At 40.0% G+C, this 24371-nt stretch overlaps 1 protein-coding gene across 4 annotated transcripts in view; it reads left to right on the forward strand.

Moving 5' to 3' along the window:
• KCNH7 (potassium voltage-gated channel subfamily H member 7) overlaps positions 1-24371 on the forward strand; it is a 225030-nt gene that overhangs the window by 161359 nt on the left and 39300 nt on the right. For 3 of the 4 annotated variants that reach the window (XM_032114039.1, XM_032114041.1, XM_032114040.1), the window contains 3 exons: positions 16643-17068; positions 21693-22092; positions 22563-22763. In XM_032114039.1, coding sequence (XP_031969930.1) covers positions 16643-17068; positions 21693-22092; positions 22563-22763 — 1027 coding nt within the window. The remainder of the gene's footprint in view (positions 1-16642; positions 17069-21692; positions 22093-22562; positions 22764-24371) is intronic. The other variant, XM_032114038.1, reaches the window with a different exon arrangement.

Below are 24371 nucleotides of genomic sequence, written 5' to 3' on the forward strand. Positions count from 1 at the left end.
CCAATGGAGGTTAGATGTTGGTGCCAAAAAACTGATATATTTTATTTAATAGTAAAAGAGGCAAAGAGAGAGAAAGAAAGATATAAGAAAGAAGGAAAGAAATAAAGTGTGCGTGGGGGGTGGGGGGAGAGGGAGTGATAGGGGTTAGGTAGAAACACATCTCCCTTCCAGGGGTCTCAACGATGTCTCGTTGCTCCCCTCCATCTGGTCTTCTTGGTGGTGATGGTCCCCCGCTGCTGCCACGCGCCAAAAAAGTATAGAATCCCGTGGATTAATATACGTTTGGGCCAGGTGGGAACGCCCAGGTGCCTCCCTTGCAGGGGGCCAGTTTGACACTGTCCCTTGCAACACTGTGGATCTGCTGCATCATGCTGCAGTGCTCTGGTGCAGGGTCTGGGGACCCCTTGGGAGGGTCCTTTGAAGGGCCATGACACCCCTTCAGCTGGCCTTCATGTGGATGTGGCTTTTCCTGGGGTGAAGGGGCTCCTGCAGCTGGGCTCCTCTGCACAGCGGGGGATGGGCGTTCACTACCTCCGACCAGATGCTTTCTCACCACGCACCCAAAGCCTCTCCTCCCCCACACCCTTTGGTGTGAGGGTCTGTGCGAGCCTGGAAGCTGATAGCCCCGGGGCTGTGGTCTCCACCCAGAAGGTGCTAAGCTTGATCCCTCTGTGAATGCATTCTTCTCCACCCAGCCCAGACCTGTGTCACTATCTTATCTCCATCAACGAGTAGTTCAGGGCCTCAGTCAGAAGGCCTATTCAGGGTATGGTGGTCTTCTCTACAGCTTTTGTAATACAGTTTTGCTATAATAGGCAAAAGTCCTTCATGGAGACATTTAAGCCATAAATTATAACATTCAGTCTCTGACACCATCTAAAGTGTAAAAATATACTATAAAATAAAAATCTATCTGAAATAAAGTACTGAAATTGTATAAAATAAAAATCTATCTGAAATAAAGTACAGAAATGGTATGAATATTTAGTTGATATTCGTAGTACATAGCAAGCTCAGAGTTTCTTCTTGATATTTATCTTTGGTAAGTCTGTTTTTCTTTGACAATTGAATAAATCTTGCATTATAGCACATGGTGAAATTGTCTTTAAGGTATTTTGGGTTTATTTGCAAGCATAAAAATTTCTTTTTTTACTCAAAGAATTGATAGTTTTGTATTAAGGCAGTATCTTTTTAAATATGGAAATTGCAGTAGCTAGTCAATATCCTGGAAGCTGGCATGAAATGGTATGTTCAGCTTCAGACAAACTGTTGAGTATACTACTACTACTAATAAATGAGAAACATTTATAAAATGGGAAGAAAAGTTCTTCATTTCACAGCTTTGCTTTTTTTTCTAATCTAAGTATCCATCTTCTTTGAAAATGTTCTACTTTCTAAATGAATTCTATTAATTATGAATAAACCTACTTTCTTTTGAAGCAAAAGAACTGCTGAATGATACGGGCTCACATCTGTACCAATTTGTTCTGTTCAAAGAAGTTTAGTTTCACTGGGTTTGTAGGTGAGTTCCGAATGGAAGACTATAACCAAAGGAGAATAACACCTTTTGCTGCAGCTTAGTCTCTAATGCTGTTAGTTGCTGGGTTTGGAATCGAGGAAAATTCAGAGCCTGTGGCTCATGGCCATTCTGCAGAACTTGTTAGAGTCCAGCTAATTTATTTTGACAAATAGTGTTAGGATAGGATGCAGACTGTAGCCTCCTTCCAGGTTTTCAAAAAAGCTTGAAAAATAAGTTTTGTCTAGGATAGTTATTTCCAGATTTATTGTGCTGTCTGTTTTCTCACTTCTTTACACCTACAATATTCAGGAAGCAAAGGAAACTGCAGTTTGCACAGTGTGATAAATTAGTCAATATATCTAGAAAACAATGAACATTAAGGCTTACAGGCTTCTATCCTAGGCATTTTTTCCACTGGATTGAGGTTTTAATGTCTGCAGTAGCACCAAAAAGATTCCCATATCTCCCTGTTTGTCACAGTTTAACCTCAGCTGGTGACTAACTATCATACAGCAGCTGCTCAGGTCCTTCCTGCACCCTCAGTGGGATGGAGGGGAAAATCAGGAGTGATACTAATACTAATAGCAATTGTAAACAAAAGGAGGGAGGAAGAGAAAAGGGGAGAGACAGACACACAGAGGAAGAAGACCCAAGAAAAACAAGTGGTACAATACAGTTGCTCACTGCCTGCTGACTGATGCCGAACCCATTCCCAAGCCATGATCAGTCTCTCTTCCTGGTAGCCCCCTCAGTTTATAGTCTGGGCATGATGTTCTATGCTTTGGACTATCCCTTTGGCCAGATCAGGTCATCTGTCCTGGACATGCTTCCTCCCAGCTTTTTGTGCACCTGCTCACTGACAGAGCCTGGGAAACTGTAATGTCCATAACTTAGGGTAAGGTCCATCACTTAGCAACCAATGCATCAGTGTGTTGTCAACAGTATTCCCATACTAAATCCAAAACAGAGCACTGTGTCAGCTATTAAGAAGAAAATTAACTCTCTCATAGCCAGAACCAGGACACTGGTTAAATCCATAAATAAAACATCTTGTTCTCTTCTATACATGAGCTTCATTTAGCATAACATGGGCAAGGTAGAGCCTCTCAAGGACTTACTTCTGTCTCACTGATTTTGTGCTATTTTTGTTTTGTTATTGTTTTTGTTGGAGTACTAGAGTATTTAGTGAAGAATTATTATGAAGATCATACCATGTCTTGCCACAATTCCCCAAAAACAAAATATGTTTTTGCATTGTAAAAAAAATGAAAGTGTCTAAAGTAAGATCCAGCAACTGACTGAGCAAAGGCAAGTTTGTCTGCCCAGTTCTCCATGGTCATAAATTCACCTTTTTTCTTTGCCTAACCAGCATAAATTGAATGGATGGCCCTAGAAATCTGAATCATGCTTTTATAGGTTGGTTTTACTAATGAAATGTAATTTGTATCATCAAATTATCTGCATCTATGTATGCAATCTGTTCCATCTACCCTTGCCAAATGGCTTTTTGGTTAAAATACTGATGATCAAATTTTATGGAAGTTTGGGTAATACACTGAACTTTCCTAAAAGTGGTGTTGAGAGGGGAACTTGGGCAACCTGGGCAGAATGCTAAGACTAAATGTATCCTTTAAGTGAAGAAGGTTGGGAAGTGCTCATTAAGCACAAACACGGAGAGCCACAGGGAAGATGGTAATTTCTAAAGTAAGCTTTTCTCCCTACCAGAGCAGTTTCAATTGCAGTTCATACATTTTTAAACACTGTGGGGTCTAATTACAAAAAGCAGATTTTCTAGAAACTATTGTTTGCTTATTTTGCATATTATGGAAAAAAATTACATATACCATGAAACTGAAAGTTAAATATGAATATATACATAAGGATCTTTTCTCCCTTTCTCTTATACTCCTCACAGTTCTGTCAATAAGTACTATAATCGTAGAACCAAACTGGGAATGTAGCTACTTCATTTTCACTCCATGCACTTCAGAAATTCTTACAGCTTTTATGCTTTTCTTTATCTGCATCAAAGTATTTGACAGCTAGCAAGCCAGTCAAAGTGTAAAATAATGAAAAATACTTTTTTCATAAATATTCTAAGGATGACATAACATCACCAAGTTCAAAATCTGCTTGTTTTATTGTCATGCCATGAATAGATGATAGAAAATATATTTTCGATTACTAAAAACTGCACAATAATTTAAGCCTTTATAACAAATTTGACCCTTGATATTTTGTTTTCAGACATATAAGTGCTTGTCAGCAGCTTAGTGTTGCCAGAAGAGCAACGAATAACTCACAAACTCACTAGGATGCTGAAGGATAGCATTTGCTGTCTTCTGAAATAATATCTCATAATGAATTTTAAAGAAGAGTGTTACACAACTTTTAATACATATTCTATCATTAACTTTTGCTAAAAAAAAGTCAGTTGTAAATATCTTCTTTACTGATCTGTATATCCCTAATTTAAGATTTAAATTTCAGTAAAGCACTTTTAGTAAATCTATATGCTTCTAACTGTTACTCTGACAATGCATTACCCACTAATGTGAAAGTAATTATATACGGACTGGCAGGAAGAGGCTCCTGAGGTTTAAGATTATATACCATTTCTTAATATTTTCATGGAAAATGAACTATAAAAATATCTCCTCTCTTTTAGTATCTAGCTTAATAAAAATAAATTATAGGTTAGAGATATTACATGTATTCAATTTTGGGGAAAGAGTTTTGTTTGATGGTAACATCCAATAAATATTATTTCCCTGAAACGTAAAAATTGTATTTTACAAACAGGAGAAAAAGGCTGTTCTACTCCTTTAGTCACAAGACATGCTTTCACACATAACTTTCTTTAACTATTTGAAGATTTTGGGTGGCTGTGTATGTAAATATGCTTAGCTGAATAAGATTCATGTAATTATTTGATAACTTTATGAAAGTTTGGCACTTCATGGCCTCAGCAATGAAGTTAGCACTCCCAGGAAGTCCCATTGCTCTCAAACAAGCTTCAGGTAGTGACTGATATCTGGAACAAAAAAAATATTAAAATACACTCAGATAAGTTTTGAATTTCCAGGTTCAAATGTTTTCGTATTCAGCATTATATACAAATAGTCATACTGCATAATTTTAAAGCCTTTAATAAAGACAAAGGATAAAGACAAGAAGACAAGTATTATTAACATTCCCCACCATTAGTATCTCAGGAGACATTCTTCAATAGCTATCCTTTGAAAGACATGTAAAAATACCTTTTACATGTAAAAATACCTTTTAACACTGATGTATGAAAACCTTATATAATGCTGTGTTTGGAGGGTTTACCAAGTCAAGAGCTCTTCAGCTTTCTTTCAGTACTGGTGTAACCTTCTTAGTTGTTCATGTCTGCATAAGGAAGACAATCATCAAGATGACTTGTAGGTGCTGGGTGTGGGTTCGGCAATCACGGTGGGCGCCAGACTGTAGGTTAAAGATGAGTTCGGTCGGGACGGAGACGGCCGGACGGATGGAGACGGAGACGGATGGAGAGATCTCTATAGGCAGGTCTTGGGACACAGTCGGTTTATTGTAAAGGCGTGGGTATTGGGGCACTGCTCAGAGCTGCTAGACTCCGCTCTGAGCAGGCCCAAGAGAGTAAGCAGGTGAGAGAGAGAGAGAGGGTGTAAGAGCAAGAGTGGAAGTAAGAGTAGAAGTGGAAGAGAGGAATAGAGAATGTATAGAAGTGAGAATGTCTGAAGTCCTGGTTACAATACAATAAATCATCTTCTGTGCTGAATATTCTAATTGTCACTAACCAATCTAATACAAGATACAAATCCTATAGCATTTACATACAGCCTATAAGAGTTCTTATATTACCATAGAGTGTTACATCTTAACTTCTAAAAACTACTCTTTGGACCCCTTCTGCTGAGCTAGTAGGATCTGCTCTGACCCTTGGACCTGCCTGCAAGCAGAGGGTATTGTTCCATCAAGAGGGGATTATCTTCAGTGGCCATACCATTGTTTTCTAGTTGTTCAGTAACTAAGACCTGGTATTTCAAAAGTGGCTTTCATTTCGATGTTGCCTGTAGTTTTCATATTCCCAAAATCTTTTGTCAGGCAATCATATTTCCAAGGTTTTCCTGTTTCATCCTCCCCAACATCTCCCCCTTTTCGATGGACAATTAAGATATTAGACATAGTCCTACTCGTCATTTTTTGCACACACTAAAGTATACAAGGTACTGCTACTAAAACTATAATTATTACTACTAGAATAATCAAGCCTATTTTACAGAGTTCCCTTAGCCAAGGTGCAAAGCTCCAACCATCAAACAAACTGTCTAGCCAAGACGGGTTATCTGTTGTAATTTGGTTAGCTAGGTCCCTTAGGTTTTGTAACTGTTTGTGAATGGAAACAGAATGATCGGATAAGTTCATACAGCATAATATTTATCAAAAGTAACATTACCAAAACCTTCTGGTAAAGGTATTCCAACTAAACAGGTTGAAACAGGTTTGTCAGGGCTTGTGTCAGATAGACAGATGGTATCGGAGCCTGCAGATTTGGCTAAAGCAACCCAGACATTTGTCTTTGGTTGATTTACAGGTAAAGTTTCATTACAAAAACTAAAACAAAAGGTTAAAAGCAACATGCATCTACACAAATAATGCTAAAACTCCATTCTTTTCTTGAGCTGTTTCTGGCAGATCGCTTTCTTCTGGTGATTCTGCGTACTTCAGGTTTGGGTGCTTGCTTCCTGGCTTCCACTTGCAGGGTCACTGGCTGAAGTGGAACCGACAGTGGGCTTTGATGCGTGGTACAGCCTCACGTTCTTTGCTGGAATCCACTTAGTTCCTTCACCTGTGGAGAGACATGCAAATCCCTTTCCCCACATTATAAGATCGTAAGGTCTTTTTATTTTTCCTGATTCTAGATTCTTGATTAAAACTAGGGGGTGCTCTTTCAGTTTTGCTTTTTTGTTGTTTAAGAAGTGTCTGAAGATGGGGGGATCAGGCTCTTCTGCAGAGCTATTCAAAAAATTAAAAACATACAAAGCCTTATTCAACCTTCTTTGAGGTGTATCCTGGGCTTCTCCCCCTTTCTGTTGTTTTAAAATGCGTTTTAAAGTTTGATGTGTTCCTTTTAGGGTACTTTTTGGCAGTTGTTTAAGGTATGGAGAGCAAATGCCACTGTATCTTACAGCACTTTTTAGTTCTTTAATTTCGAGAGTGTGGATGGGAGCCGACGTTGTAGGACTGTCAGGCTGTTGGCTAGCTATCACAGGTTTAGTTAATAGACTAAGACTTTCATCTTTATAGATTTGGGGTCTTATTTCATGGCAATCTGTTAATTTAGAATAATCTGAGCACTTTGGAGGATTTTTGATTCAGAAGGTAGCGCTGACAAACTTTCAGAACTCGTTTTCTCTTTCTGGGTTGCAAGATCCCCGTCACTCGCTGGCGGGACTCTGGGGCTCATTGCAAACAAATCTGGCTGCTTTTCAGAGTTTACTTGTGTTAAAGCATCAGCTCCGGCAGAGGGGCTCTCTGTCTCCCCTGCCACTGGAGCTGCATCATTTCCCTCGGTTCCCCCCGTGCTCGCGGCTTCTGAGGCGAGGCTGCGCTGCGCGGAGGGATACGGCTGGGCGGCGGAGGGATACGGCTGTACGGTGTCGGGGGACCCCGGCAGGGGCGGCTGCGGCGCGGGGATGGGACCCGGCAGAGGCAGCGATGGCACGGCAGAGCTCGGGAGTGGTGCAGCCGATCTCGGTGGCGGCGGGCGAGGAGGCGGGGCTGAGCTGTGCGGCGGAGTCGCGGGAAGATGCGCGGCTGGTCCCGGGAGTTGCAGCGATTGCGCATGCGTGTGTTGCGTCATCAGGTCCGCGCGGCAGGATGTAATAGCGGCAGTCTGTGTGGCAGATGATTCGGGCAGAGCGGGAGATGGCAGGACTGCAGAACCAGGGGCTGGGGCTGCGGCCGCGGGAGGCAGGAGGGCTGGTGGCTGGATCGCGGCGTGCTGCTGCTGGGAGCTTGTAGGCTGGGCTGGGGTGGGTGGTGGTGCCGCGGGCAGAAGCGGCGCTGGCGAAGCCGCGGTGCCGGGAGACAGAGCTGGAGCAACGGCAGGCACGGGGGAGACTCCAGACATCCGTGCAGGCAGCGCGGCACCGGCATCAAGTGGCTCGCGTCCGAGCGCAAGCGATGGTGTGCCGGGATCGGGGAACCGCACAGGAACGGCAGCAGGGGCGGGAGTAGACACAGGCGTCCGTGCTGCCGCGGGGTCGGGGGACAGCTCGGGGCGTGCTGCGTGCGCTTGAACGGCAGGGGGGGGGGGTAGGGTTCCTGCGGTAAGGTGCACAGGGGGTGCCGGAGACAGCAGCGCGGCCGTGGCCCGCGCTCTGGGCACCAGTGTTTCGGGAGCGGCAGGGGACTGTGAAGACGCAGCAGCGGCGGACGTGGATGGAACAATGGCTATCATCGGCGCCGTGTGGGGGGGGGGGACCTGGGGGGCTGGAAGAAGGGTCGCCGCTTGGCTTTGGGGGGGGGCCGGCTATGATGGCAGCCATGGCCATAACCGGCGCGGCTGGGGGAGGGGTAACACCCGTAGGTAGCAGGGGGGTAGGCGCTGGCCCCGCAGGGGTACCGCCGGGGGGCGGGGCCATCATGATGTCAGCAGCGGGGGGTGGGGTAGCAGTGACGGCAGCAGGGGGGGGTGGAGCCGCGGTGACGGAACCGGGGGGGGGGCACGGGGGGGCAGGGGCAAGGGGCGGGGCCGCGGAGACGCTGGAACGGAGGGCGGGGGCCGCGGGGGATGGGGCAGCAGGGGCCGCGGGGGATGGGAGAGCGGAGACGCGCGGGATGGCGGGGGCGGGGATGGCGGGAGGGGCCGTAGGGTTCGGTGGGGTGGCTGGGGCCGGGGTAAGGGGTGTGGGGGCCACGAGCGCGGGGAGCAGGGCGGCGCGAGTCAGGCGGACCGCGGGTACCGGAGCCACGGGGTCCGGCGGAGGGGCGGGGGCCATGCTCCGCTGCGGGCTCGCGGCGGCAAGGGGCGGACTAGCAGCCGGAGCCGGGCCCGGCGGGGTGACTGCTGCCGGCGGCCCCACCGCAGCAAACAGCTCTACCAGCGCTCTGCAAGCTGGGAGCAGCTGTGCAGCGGCCATATCCCGGTAGGAGATATTATTAAAGAGTTTAACTCCAACTGTGTCCCAAAAGTCTCTTGTAAAGACGGCTGAACGGTCAGCATTTGGGAAATTAAGTCGGGTCCATTCTAGAAGATTTTTTAGCTCATGTTTAGGCAACTGACTTGGACCAGAACTTATAAGTAAATGCTTAAGTTGCTTATAGAGATCTCTGTCATGGGCAGAGTGGATTTGTCCCATTTTTTAGACCAGTATGATACTCACTTAGGTGATGTCGCAGGAGCTGCGTCCTTACTCAGATGTCTGTCGTGGGGGGCTGGCCAGGCACTCCACTCAGCATTCAGGACGCCGCTTTTCGGTCCTTTCCCAGAGCTCCGATTTCAGTCGTCGCTTGGCAACGGCTTTCCGTGCTCAGGACCTCACGGGTGGGTCCGCACTGCGAGCTCCAGTGCAGGCAGTGCTCAGCACTACTCGCCTGTGCTCGGGGCGTGCGGCAGATTTCCCGCCGCAGAGCTCCAGTCAGCTGCTTAGCAGCGTGTCCGTGCTCGAGGGGTGATACGGCAGACCTCCTCAAAGAGCTCCAGGGGGCTGCTGCGCAGCAGTGGCTGCCCGTGCTCGAGGGCTGCCAGGCAATTGCCTCCAAGAGCTCCAGGTAATCCCCGTGCTCGAAGGCTGCCTCAGCAGAATTACAGAGCTCCAGCTATTACGATGCGCAGCATCGGTATGCCGTGCTCACGACACGTTCTAGGTGGCTATAACTGGTCTTTTAGTTACCGTCCATGGAGAAAAGTCCTACAGATGGAGAAAGCTGAACCGGGCGTTCAATCACGTTGTGCGCCAGGCTGCAGGTGCTGGGTGTGGGTTCGGCAATCACGGTGGGCGCCAGACTGTAGGTTACGGGTTCTGGGGTTCTGGTCAGGACGGCCGGAGACGGATGGAGACGGAGACGGGGACGAATGGAGAGATCTCTACAGGCAGGTCTTGGGACACATGGGGTTTATTGTAAAAGGCGTGGGTATAGGGGCACTGCTCAGAGCTGCTAGACTCAGCTCTGAGCAGGCCCAAGAGAGTAAGCAGGTGAGAGAGAGAGAGAGGGTGTAAGAGCAAGAGTGGAAGTAAGAGTAGAAGTGGAAGAGAGGAATAGAGAATGTATAGAAGTGAGAATGTCTGAAGTCCTGGTTACAATACAATAAATCATCTTCTGTACTGAATATTCTAATTGTCACTAACCAATCTAATACAAGATACAAATCCTATAGCATTTACATACAGCCTATAAGAGTTCTTATATTACCATAGAGTGTTACATCTTAACTTCTAAAAACTACTCTTTGGACCCCTTCTGCTGAGCTAGTAGGGTCTGCTCTGACCCTTGGACCTGCCTGCAAGCAGAGGGTATTGTTCCATCAAGAGGGGATTATCTTCAGTGGCCATACCATTGTTTTCTAGTTGTTCAGTAACTAAGACCTGGTATTTCAAAAGTGGCTTTCATTTCGATGTTGCCTGTAGTTTTCATATTCCCAAAATCTTTTGTCAGGCAATCATATTTCCAAGGTTTTCCTGTTTCATCCTCCCCAACAATGACTGAAATACAAAACTCCTTTAAAGTGTTTTGGGGAATTAGGTAATGCCTACTATCAGAGAGCCAATGTTAATTTAAATTCCATTTGTTCATTAATACTCGTGTAATATTTATTTTTAGTTGGTTTTAAATTCAGAAATCTCCTTAGGTCCAGTCTGTAGATGTCTCATGGTAATGGTATGAATAGAGAGGAAAAGGAAAGATATGTACTTGCTAGTTATAACTTGGCAGCTTCAACAGAACTAATACACAGGAGAAAAGAGAGCCAGGAGAGGTTTCATCAAGAGAAGAGTGTTCCATAAAATCTATTTAAATCATTTTAAAGCTGAAGTAATACTGCCTCATTTTTGGGTGCACTATAATTCAGATTTAAGGTCAGGACAAAACCAGTCAATTACAAGAATATGGCTTTAGCTTACGAGTCTGATTCATGTTTCTTATTTCTTTTCCTTTCCAAGTTTTTCCTGTCCAGTACTGTTATTAGCCTTGTTGATAAAGATCTGAAAATTAGTTCAAAACTGCATGTTAAAAGGAAGAGACTGTATTGTGTATTTGGATTAGATCTGAAGAGACAGATGTTCCATTTCCTTCCTTTTTTTCCACTAGCTACAATAATGTTTCCAATACAATTATCCTGGTTCGGTTTCTTCTTTACATTTTCATGTAAATTGCCTATTTTGATGTTGAATATGCTTTATACAATGAGTTTCTTAAACCACTATTCATAGTAGATATTCAATCTCTCAGCATACAAGGAGCTGATGTGTTTCTAGATTTGCTACATCCTTCCTGGCTTAACGATGCAGGAGTGATCATCCACTCAGTTCTCAGGGCTGTGTGCCTAGCATTGGGCTGCTGCTGGAGTGAGTCCAGCAACACATTTGCAAAATAATATTTTTTCATGTCCTATAGTACTTCCTAGAAATAAATATTTCAACACTGTATTTGAACTGGTACCGTCTTCCATAGTTTTACGCAAGATGTTTTATGGGTGAGATAAATGTTTATTTTAAAGTCCCCAAAGTAATTTGGGACTATATTTATACTTTGAACTTTATTAAATGTTTATGAAATTCTCTTAACATAAGAGGTGCTATGCCGTAGATAATCTTGGTAGTACAAGATTTACTTTAATTCATCTGTTGCAAAAGCAGCAGTGACAAAACAGTATTTAGCACTGAGTAAAACTACATCCTTTAAATATACATACACTTCATATGAGGCACACTTGGTCATGAGACATAGCAAAGTACCATCTAATTTATTAAGGTTTGCAGCCATCAAACTTCTACGTCTACTTTTCACACAGATATCTGTGTCCATCTACCTTAAAGCTGTTGAGTTTTGCTCAAGCCCTTATACCTCTTTCGGTATTTTGTCACCTGTAAACATTGTTCTTCATTCAAATTTTCTGGATGTGCAGTACTTCTGTCCAAGATGAAAGTTCTGTTCTCATGAAGTGGTAGAATAACCAGGAAACCATACTGTTAATCCATGCAAGGGTTTGACAGAAATATTTCTTTAACAATTTATGGTGGCATTAATCATTTATTATTTCTGCTATGATTTATTCATATAGTATTATGCTTCTTTGTTTCTGGGTCTTTGGTTTTTGCTGTGTGCATTTGCATCCTTTAATAAATTTAGATTGAAAATGCCTCAGAACAAAATTTATGAATATACATGTGATAGTAATACAGGTCTCGCAGCAGAGTCTCTTGAAACTGTACAGTTTGAATAGTAGAATCATAGAATGACAGAATGGTGTGGGTTGGAAGAGACCTTAAAGATTATCTCCTTCCAATCTCCTACCGCTACTCCAGGCTGCTCAGGCCCCATCCAGCCTGGCCTTGAATACTCACAGGGCTGAGGCATCCAACTTCTCTGAGCAGCCTGTTCCAGTGACTCACCACCCTCACAGTAAAGAATTTCTTCCTAACATCTTATCTAAACCTGCCTTCTGTCACTTTAAAACCATTCCGCCTTGTCCTCTTGCAAAAAACCTCTCTCTGACCTCCTTGTAGGCCCTCTTTAGATACGGGAAGGTGCTGTAAGTTCTCCTTACAGCCTTCTCTTCTCCATGCTGAACAACCCTAACTCAGCCTGTCTCAGTAAGAGACATGCTCATCTTTGTGGCCTCCTCTGCACTTGCTCCAAGAGGACCACACCCATCTCATGCAGGAGGCCCCACAGCAGGATGCAGCACTCCAGGTGGGGTCTCGTGAGTGTGGCCTAGAGGGGAAAAATCACCTCCCTCGACCTGCTGGTCACACTTGTTTCGGTGCAGAAGAGGACAAATATTTGTGTGAATTCTTAAAAATTTAAAGAATCAATTAATTTAGAGAAGTAAGAATTATGGTAGCCCATTGCTGTTGCAAAACATCTTTTATGAATGTTTTCTGCTCATTATCCTTTAGGATACTTTCAGTTGTAAATATTATTCTCTCTACTTGACAGAAATTAGAGAGGTTGAACAACAGCTTGCATAAGATCACTGAGAAATTCAGTAACAGACACCAGAGCAAAATTCCCAGATCATCCAAGATCTTGTCTAACATTTTGCCTACATATTCTATTTTATAAATGAACCTGTACAGGGAAGAAGAACAGTCAAATACCATTTCTGCATGTGATGCTGCAGAGCTTATAGCAAGAGTCCCCTACACAATCCAGTTACCCAGTGAAGCATATGGCCAATGTACTGCAAAGCACATCAACCCAGTTTGGCTCTTTGACACTTCATCAAAAAACACTATGCAAAACAAGGTCTTTTAAACACAGCACAGGGCAGAAATTATACCTGATACCAGGCAGGTTTTCTCAAGGGGAAAGAGGATAGAACTGCCCAAAAAAAGATTTTACCATAAACAGTGTAACAGTGTAAAGTGATAAGGCTTACTGAATCTTTTTTTTGTAAGTAACTGTCACCTGATAGTCCCTCTGGTACACCTCTGGTACCTACACTTCCTTTCTCCTCTTACTTAACAGAACAACAGCCAATAATAAATTTTCATTATCCTTAAATATATATTTTTTTAAATTTCAGTGAACTACTGTTATCTTTGAGAAACTGAAAGCTACTGAACAGTTCAGAAAGAAAAATCTACCACTGTTAATTTATGAGTTACTTTGATCTCACTCCATATTTTTCTGGGTATCTGCAGCCCTTCTATAATAAATGCCACCTTGAACTTGTGATCTTAGGAAGTGAACGCATGAACCTAAAAACTGTAGAAGGTGTTCACCAGCCCTATCTTTGTGAAACACTTCAAGCAAGATTCTCAGAGTAAAAAATGAGTTTGAATGAAGCCTTCTAACTTGCAGCAGTGCTGCTTCAACAGTGCACGAGATAAACAGGAACACAGAAAAGTTGAGGTTTATATCAGCATTTTTTACTCAAAGACAAAATATAGTACAGTTTATTTAACCTTGAAATGTTGTCATTTAAAATAGATTAAATCTTATCACCTAATACTGCTTGTAAAGCACTCCAGTAATACATTCCTGCTTTCCCCGGGAAAGCCAGTGTGAGGTGGTATTTCATCAAGTTTGAATACCCCTAATTTTCTTAAGAGAAACCTACTGCAGCTAGTATGACTTTTTCTACTTAACATTATAGTCTTCTTTTTGGTAGGATGCAAGGAAGCTTGGCTTTCCTGTCATGTCATGTCCCAAGGTTCAAAGACATTTTAACACTACAATTCTTCAGTCTTGTCCCACTCATATTTCTTACTCTTAAAAATGTTTCATTCCCTAAGCTCTTTTACAATCCTAAGTATGAGTTTTACAGTCCAGAAGAGAAAAGCTAATACATTTTCTTTTTACTAACAATAAATGTGACAACATCTATTTTAAGTAAGTGGAAATATTAAAGGTCTTCTGAGTGGATTTCTAAGTAGACTGAAGTCTTCCATCTAGCCAAGATGGCCAAATTGGCCAACAGCAGTAGCCAAGCTTTGCAAGGATGTTACACAACAGCAAAAGGACAAATTCATCTCATAATCAATCAGTCTCTATTGAAACTGCCAACATAAAACTAAATAATGTATGTTCTCTTTTTTCTGTATGTGCAACTGATTTTTTTTATTTGAGAAATGAAGTCACATCATCTTTCTCAAGATACAACAAACAAAATAGCTGTGAGTGTTTGTTTTCACTTCTCATTGCATGGGTGTAAGCAATGCAGAAATGTAAAGTTCTGTATAACATTATGAATATGAAACTCACAACCATCAGTTCAGCTTCTCCTGTGTTGTATGTCTAAGAAACTATCACCAAAAGAATTGGATCCATTTCTGCTATTATCAATTTTATACTGCATTCCCTCATTTTGTCCAATTGTTTAGGGTTTTTAACTCCAGTTTTCCCCAACTCAATTTAAACCAATTTAGGAATAAATGTAACTAAAGTTACATTAGAACTCAAATTTCAGGGGAATAAGTCCAATTTACATTATGCGTTGTTCTGAAATTAAGCACAGGGTCTGGAATTTTCAAGCAACAGAAAGAAACATGTGAAGTAAGCTTTGTTGTCCTTGTTGCCTAATCCATTCCCTTCATTGTCTGAAATGAAGAACAGTGATATAAATTTTATAAATAGCAGTTCCCTTGGCACATATACTCACTGTTCTCAAATATTAAGAAAACATCCTTGTCAACTCATCAGGTGGGGCACTGAAAATATTAAGACTGCTAAGAGACTGAGTAATGCTTCAGCTTGCTGTCACCTAATGTGTTTAATGCATAAAAAAATAGCCAGCACCATTAGTTAAGTGCAAGTCTTAGTTACAATACAAAAAACTGATGAACAGCCTCTACCACCAGCTCAGCACAGTGCTTAGTGGCTGCTTGAAACTAGCATATATTCTTTTGGATTCCTTAATCACTTCTTTCTTCAAGTTCAAAGAAGAATGGTTATTAACCCCTGTGTTCTCACAACATTTTCGGAGTAGAATTTGACTGTATAAAATTAGCGACACTTAGATAAGGATAGGATCTAAGGTTTATACAACACTTGCTGTTGGAAATTTAAACAGAAAAGAGTGTGCTGACCCTCAGAATTTTATAAGATTATGTTTGAGGAGCATGGACTCCCTCAGTCTTGAACAAGCTGAAATCTCAAATCCCAAAATACTAACTGTTAAAAAGAAGGCAAATAAAAGCAGACAATATCGCTGACAAGGTATTTCTCCTTCCAATAATCATTTCATTTGAGTAGAATTATTCATTTTAATAGCTTTTGAAGTAACTTTTTTTCTAAATATAATTGTTTTTAATTAGCAGGAGAATAAGGAATAGGCAGAAGTAACTGGTGAAAAAAGGGTATAAGATTTCTTGAACATGAATATTGCCCAAATGGGTAATAACTGACAGTCGTCACCATCTGATGTTTGTTCACTGGTCTGTGTAAAATGAAGTGGTGATCTGAGTCCCATAGGATTTGGAGATCATTTGCAGCACAGAAGGCAATAATTAGCATCATTGCTGACAGTCCCAAACGCTGAATAGGGACAAAATATAATTTACCTTCTTATTCTTAAAGGTTTTGTTCTTTCATGTCAGAGTTCAGTCAGACTGAAAGAGCAGCCAAAGGAAATTTGTTTTATCTGGTGCTCACACAATGCTTGCTCTCTGCAACAAAGCAAACATTTCAGCTTCCAGAGCTAGCAAATTAGGCAGTGCTTACAAACATAATCCTTCCAAATAAAATTGAAATCCAGCTTAGATAAGACCAGCAGGTAACAAATCCATACTTTTAAAGGAATAAGCCTTAGGCATTGACAAAAGTAGAAGTGGAGCAAAAGGCAATACTCCTGTGGTATCCTTTGTCACACCTTTAGCTGAACTAGAATTATAGCCTCAGTGAAATTTGTCTGTGCATGAAGGTTTTTCACCCCACAAAACTCAAAGCATAGATAGCTGTTGAAGACACTAACAGATCTTTCTCTACCTTTTTTTTATTTTTGGTTGCCTACATTTTCTAATGAGAGTAAACTCTTTTGTAGGGAATTCAAGCCAATGATAATAGATTTGCTTTGGGAGAAAAACTACATCCTGCAAGAAAAGTCATTCACTGGCCATGAGCAAGCTGCCAAGGTTATCATGTGGAGGATAAATGAATTCGATGACATGCTTAATAATGCAGATTTTATGGATATAAGATATGCCTCTTAATGTTTGCTACAGGGGACAAGAATCAACCCACAGTGCAAAATTGCCAATGAATTTATTGGACTTGGCAGACACTACAAATTTCACAGAAGTTTATTTTGCCAAAACACCAAGTAATTGAAGCTTAATCCTCAAAACTACAATGAATTACTTATTAAGTTTGTCCTGTATTTGCTATGTTTACTGGAAGTTGGAGTACATACACTGTCTGATTATTGATGTGGTATATTTCTTATTCTAGGTCCTATCCTTAGGGGCTGATGTTCTACCAGAATATAAGCTCCAGACGCCTCGCATCAACAAGTTTACTATATTGCACTATAGTCCTTTCAAAGCTGTCTGGGACTGGCTCATTTTGTTGTTGGTGATATATACCGCCATATTCACCCCTTACTCTGCTGCCTTCCTTCTGAATGATAGTGAGGATCGGAAGAGGAGAGAGTGTGGATATTCCTGCAGCCCACTGAATGTTGTAGATTTAATTGTGGATATTATGTTTATCATTGACATTCTAATAAACTTCAGAACAACATATGTAAACCAGAATGAAGAAGTGGTAAGTGACCCAGCAAAAATAGCAATTCACTACTTCAAAGGCTGGTTCCTAATTGACATGGTTGCTGCAATACCTTTTGACCTGCTGATTTTTGGCTCTGGCTCTGAAGAGGTAAGCTTAAATTAATTAGAAATCTAAATCTTAATTTATTACTTCACAGTGGTATCCTATGTATCCTAAAGTATTTTTTGCTTGTCATTTAATAGGCTGCTTAGTATTTCCATCCCATCTTTTAAAGTTAAACTAAAATTAAATGTTCCTTTGTAGAATAATATACAATATTAGCTTTCATTGACAAGAGCTAATATCATTGCTGAATCGTTGAATGATTTAGCTAGTATTTTTCAGTTATACCATATTTGATACTGTCTTTAGAAATAATAAATATATTGTGTATGGATGACTTGGTCAAATGGTTTTATCTAAGAACTGCCGCTTTGATTTGTCGCTTACTTTGTAAAAACTGCCCATGATGCATATGAGTGCTGTGTTGGCATTGCATCATTAAAATAAATTTTCTGTGTTCAAAATGTTGAGATCTGATGTTTACTTAGCAGAAAATAGATTAGTTGTAGCATAAACTATACTAGTTTTCAAAGAGATGTGGCTGTTGTCTATTTTATCAAGAATATGGACTATCAGAAGAAGAAAAAAAAGATTACTCGGGGTTAGCCTTGACAGACATGATCTATCTCCTCACTCTGTCTGTACATTGGAGTAAAAAACTGTTCAATATATGCATCCAAAAATGGCCCAAAGGTGTATAAAATATATGCTATATTCTGGATTCCTGATCCAGTTCTTCCAAACAATTTTATTTAATTTAAGAAGGGCTAAAATCATAATATATTTTTCCTGAAAAGTGAACTAACAAGTAGAGAGTTGGGTTTGACTTTTCTGTGATGCACAGAATGAAGAAGTTGTTTTTTTAAAAAGCAGCAAACCAAGCAAAAGGTAAATAAGGAGTCTAGAGAAACATGAGATAAAACCATGCAGTAAAAATAAATTTTATTAAGGAAAGCAGTAAGAAGAGAGACAGTAATATAAAGGACAGAGGGAACATGTTAATAGTTCTCTTACCAGAAGAGAACTTTTTTATTCAGAAGGTGATTAAAAAGATCAGAGATTTAAGAGAAAATTTGATCACCTGTGCATTCATTATCTGTGGCTGGTCTCAATCTTTCTGCAGATAATTTTCTTCTGTGGTTTTGAAAGCACAGGTACATGAAAGACAAACATTTTCATAATGGCATTACTTCTAAATCAGACTACAGCATTCCCCTTCAGGCATGGTCTGCATCCCTTTCTGATCATTGAGCACTTATCATTGCCAAAAATTATATTCAATGATTAGAAGTGTGGAACATAAAGGATTACAACAGGGACCAATTCCAAAGTTCATTTAAGGAGTCCTTTTTGGATTTGCCCCTGAACATCACTCTTACACACCTCCCCTGTTACAGATGCGCTTAAGAGTGAAATGCCAGGTGCTAAAGTCATGCTAAAGGGATAACTTTAACATAAGATAATGTTACAGATTACAGTAACAAACAAGTGTATTCTTGCAGATAAATAGACAAATATAAAAATGTGGAATTGGAAACAGAAATTATTGGACCATGTAATGACTTTTTCACTATTGCAGGTGTAAGTAAATTGATTCTTTATCCCCTCAAAATCTAGTAATTGACCTGAAAAAACTGGTTTGTGTATCTAAGCAGCAATGACACTATATAGATTATGTCCCATTCACCATGCCATCACGGCTTCTCTCTCATTCATGGTATTGAATATGTCAATCACTTTTCTAAGCTGCTACTTACTGCAGTTTTTCTTCCTACTTTGCTACCTATAATATTTCACCAATAATCCCTTTTTGATAGTTTAGCAAGAAGCAAACGTAAAACTGTCAGAATGGAGCATTTTTCATTTAATAGAAATTTTCAGTCATAAGGGTTATCTTTTTTATGAAATAGCTCTTTTTTTTTTTTATCTAGAGATTCTTCAAAGATCCCCAATGAAAAATTGTATTGAATAGTCTTTTTATTAAACAACATAAGCTCTAAAGAGAGCTCCATATGTGCTCATGCAGCTTTAAAACACCTTGATACCAAATGGAGTCTTGAAAGGACAGGAAATAATAATCCAAATACCACATGCAGCACTATCTGAATGCTTCTATTTGAGCCATACTTTTTCAACTATAGGAAAGCAACAGAGTTGGACCGTTGACTTTCCAATTTCTATAATAGGGAAATAATGTAATTTTAATTTTTTTTTTCTGCTTAAGCAGACTCAACACAAAATGATGACGGTTGGTAGCAAATAATTCTCTCTTTTGTGTGTGTATGTTGTAAAAGTTAGGTGGCTTCCCTCATACTTGGGAAGATAAAAATATGGAGTAGATGGTGAGAAAAGAAGAGAAAATAAAAGACTCTGATGTGATTATAATAGTTGTGATCAACTATTCTTGAACTTGTAGTCCAGCAGATAGGTATGATGAAAACAGAGAAGCTAGCAATCCAGAGAAGAGAGCAGCATCTATCAGATTGCTCTTTGCAGACATTAATTGTTGGCACCAGATGAGGTAAGGTAACTAACAGAATAGGACCCCTGCCTCCTTGAGTGTTGTGCTGATCAAAATATTCCAGCACACCAACAAAGTTGCATTGCATGAGATGTAGTTCTGAAACCAAGAACTTCTGTCCCTGGCCAAGTGACACATGGAAGGTGTACTGTTACTATATGAAGGCTACCTCTGTGCTGGGACAGCATGTAAGGCACATTAAAACTTGTGAACCATGCTTTTCACCTCTACCACCAGCTGTATTTTGGTGTTAAAACCTCTCCACTGTGTTAAAGAAAATTAGAACTCAGGATGAGTTTCTTGATGTTTTAAAGCATATCAAGTCTCATTCATGTTGATTTTATCCTTGAAGAGATGGAGTTTTCTTGTGTTATATACCTTCCAAATACTCCAGAGCTCAAACTGATGTATCTAAGTATAGGATTGACACTGAAGATGAATAATATTAGCAAGTTTTAACTTAAGAATGGGGTGGAACAGTGCTGACATACTGTAGATTCACAATCTACCATCTGATCTATTTAAGGGGCACTGTAAGAATATGCAGCCTCTTGCATGATGTAGAGATATGACTACATCTGTAACAGAATGTTTCAAACACCCCACTAAAAACAAATCTTAGCTTTTCTTAAAGGATCATAAATATTTAAGCCTGATCTACCTTACAAAAAAAATTACCTAATCACAATATTCACATGCTTCTGAATCTCAGCCTAGGCATAGCATTTTGAAGGATATGGTCTTTCAGACTACTGAGGTCACTAATCTTTTTTACGTGGTAATGAGAAATTCACCCTGAAGTTACTATTTGGGATGTTAAACTGAACTAAGGAGTGTTACCCTACATTATCCTCTTGCTCATTTACTCAGAAAATATGAACAATTTATTGAGTTGTCCACTGATAAATGCAGCCAAGAAAGACTCTTGTTTTGTTCCAAGGGCTTTGGGGTTTTACTCAGAAATATGGTAAATGCAAGGATTTAATAAAACATGAAAACTAGTTTAGTACTTGTTGCAAGAAAGCTTTAATGTGATGCATACTACTGTCAGAGTGCTTTGTGAGGCTTGGAAAACTTTTCTTGTTAAGTGTCATGTGTCATGTAAGTGTTAAGTGTCATGTAATGACATGCATGTTAAAAAAAACCAAACCAACCAACGTATTAAAAATGTGTTCAATCTTGGCATTTACTGAATACTTCAATATCTGTTCAGACTTGATGCAAGGAAAAAAGGTAGCTGAGGGGGTTTTTTAGTCCAGTTGTCCTATTTACAATGCCGTCCATCCCTTCTACAAGGAATTAGCAAGTATGAAAATGATTTATTAATTGAAATTTGCAAACTTGTATTAATAACCTTTAGATTCCTTTAAAAAGATCAGAGCTTCAAAGAGGCTGCAATGAATAATAGCACAAGTCTGCACTAAAAAGCTTGGAATACATTCCTGCTTAAAACTGCTCCAATTTATTTTTCTAGTGGTATAGTATTTTTATTACTGGCTCTTGCCACTACACCTGAAAGATGCAAAAAGATTCATCTGGAGTAACTTTTCTATGATTTTCTGTTCACAGTGCTTCACCTTTTTTACTTGTATGAGTGTTCATACCATTACAAACAGGAAGAATCTTGTAGATATACTCTTTGGGACATTTCTGCCCTAGTACTTCTCTTTTCTAGAATATGTGTGCCAGAGCATTGCAAGGAGTTTCTAAGCTAGGATCAAATACAGTCACACGGCTTTGTTCAAAAATATTTATTATCTATGTGGACAGTCATATATCATGAGTAGTTCCAATAACTTACAGATTTTTTCATGTTAAAAACCATGAATCTATTGGATCATTAAGTCCATTATGGTGGATTGAAGAGTCCAGATCAAGAAAAATATTCAACATGGAAGAGTATCTAGTGCATAATAACAACTTCAATATATCATGATTTTAAATGTACATTTCTTATTTTATTCCCTGGTTTTATAATGAAATTGATAGTTTAAAGAAAATGAAATTAAGATTACATTGAAATGGGTTCTTCTACTTATTTTGATGATTTCTCAAAATAATGGAATTTGAAAATGGTTTATTCATGCTTATTGTTCATGAGAATACATTTGCTGATGGGGAAAACTAATTTCTGTCTTATTTTTACAGACAACTACATTAATAGGCCTTCTGAAGACAGCTAGACTGCTGCGTTTAGTGAGGGTAGCACGGAAATTGGACAGATACTCTGAATATGGTGCTGCAGTTCTGATGCTCCTCATGTGCATATTTGCACTAATTGCACACTGGCTTGCTTGTATTTGGTATGCCATTGGAAATGTAGAAAGGCCTTACTTGGCTCACAAGATTGGCTGGTTGGATTCTTTAGGAGAACAACTAGGAAAGCATTACAATAAGAGTGATGCAAGCTCTGGACCATCCATCAAGGACAAATACGTTACAGCACTTTATTTTACCTTCAGCAGTCTGACAAGTGTAGGATTTGGAAATGTGTCTCCAAACACCAACTCAGAGAAAATCTTTTCCATCTGTGTCATGTTGATTGGCTGTAAGTAATTTTATCGTGGATTTTAATCTTTTTTTTTCCTCTGTGTTTGAGCAAATGGCTTAACATTCTAAGCTAATAAGATTATAAGCATGCAGCCAGAAGGGCAAATTCCTAGGGAAAGAATGTTGTATGCAAAAATATGTTGTGACTCATTCAGTGTCAGGAAGTAATCAAGTTGCTTGACTACTCAAAATCTGTTATCCAAACTGTCAGAAGATTTGTGTTGTATATCAGTGTCTGTAAGCAATTCCTGTATAGGTAAAGAAAGTGAGTTTTGAGTGGATTTAGGAAATTATAGCCCATATAGTCCATATTTGGATAATCTTTTTTTTTTTTTAATTTAAAACTGAACCTATAAATGTATGCATACCTTTTTAACTCTTCTCTTTGTTCTTAACTTTTACTTAGCCATACTCATCTGCAAAGCCCAACGATATGACTTAAGAAAGTTTTGTTTCTATTTAATCCAGCATTAATGTACGCTAGCATTTTTGGAAATGTATCTGCAATAATCCAAAGACTCTACTCGGGAACTGCACGGTATCACATGCAGATGCTGCGAGTGAAGGAGTTCATACGCTTTCATCAAATCCCAAACCCTCTGCGGCAGCGACTGGAGGAATACTTCCAGCATGCGTGGACCTACACCAATGGCATTGACATGAACATGGTATGTTCTTCTGTTTTTCAGGCAGAGATGCTGAGGAATAGATAAATGCATGAGAACTTAAAAAGAGACTGTAAGTCTTTAGTATTTATAAGCTGTAAAAGTACAAGCTTAAGAAGGTGGATATATACTCAATTATTGACAATCAAGCCACTACATATTTGACATCCAGACATTTCACTGCCTAGGTTATCACCAGGTATATCAGAAATCTCAATTTTCACTTTGTATCAGAAAGCTTGAGAACTGCAGGTGACTCCTATAAGCTTAAATAGAGAAAAAAAAAACATAGGTTTCTTATTTCAGACATAGCTGTTCCAGAATTTTGTTTGTTCTTTGCCCTGATTTTCCACTTCCAGTATCAAACAAGAGTACCTGTGTTAATATCTATAGAGTTACTGTTCTATAAAACCCACAGAGCTCAATTCTTTTCAAAATACTTCCGTGTAATCTTGAACAGGTATATTGGGAATGGGTTGAAGAGAGGAGCAGGCAGGTGTAGCTGCTCTTTTCAAAGAGAAATATTTGAATCACATGATAGCCTGAAAAGTAATTCACTTGCATATACAAGCCACACAATTCTGCACTGAAAATCAACACAGTATTACTAACCATTTAGCCATCCACAGAAACTCATTTCTAGGAAGTGACAAGGAATAATACTCATACTTTCTGGTTTTGATAAAAAAGCCCCTGTAATCTCTCCTTCTATAAATACATGGCTAGCTAAAAAGGAATGACAATCTGCTAGTGAGCAAAAGTAAGCATCTGTATCTCTGGCTTTTTTTCTGGAGATAGATTTTTTCTGAAAAGTCAAAGAAATATGTTTTCTGAAAAATCAACATCGGTTTGAAGACATTGAGGGAACTGTGCATCTTGAGGACCTGTGAATCTGTGTCTCTGTAGGGATGCTTTCCAAAGCTGTTCAGAGCTGGAGATTAGAAACTTTGCAGAACTCTGCAGAAAGCTGTCAAGAACAAGAAAATCTATACACTTTTGTAACAATTTAAATAGAAATCAACTTCCAAAATTTTGACATACATTTGAACAGTTTTCACATGGTATCTGTACATACATTTCCGAATGATGGTCAGAGTACTATGCTTTTATGCAGTAAGCAGAAACAATGGTCTTGATTAAAATCTTCTATACAGGTGAATCACTGACAGTTTGACTTTATGGTTACCATTAAGTAAAGCAGATCTTAAAAATATGATAGAAAATTAATATATTGGGCTTCACCTGCCACTTCCATGAGTGTCCCTCCAGAGGGATAATATCCCCAGGGCAGGACAAGGACACTTGTATAAACCTTTTCTGGGGATTACTGCAGTGGAAGGCAGCATCAGTAGCTTCATCCTGTGTGGCACTAAATAGCCCTTATTCCTTCTGATGGCAATGGAATTGTGGGGTACTCAGCACTTTGCAGGATCAGGCCCTTAAGTGTTCAACCTAAGCCTAAAGTAGCTCATTGAATTATTTCTGAAGATATTACAAAATCATGTATGCCTTAACTAATTCATTACCACTAATGGATGTACTAAAAACTTATTTCACATGAAATAATAACTATAACTGCATGTTGTCACGTGAAAAGTTGCATAATTCAGAA

This window comes from Corvus moneduloides, chromosome 7 (assembly GCF_009650955.1).
Source record: "Corvus moneduloides isolate bCorMon1 chromosome 7, bCorMon1.pri, whole genome shotgun sequence".
NCBI lineage: Eukaryota > Metazoa > Chordata > Aves > Passeriformes > Corvidae > Corvus > Corvus moneduloides.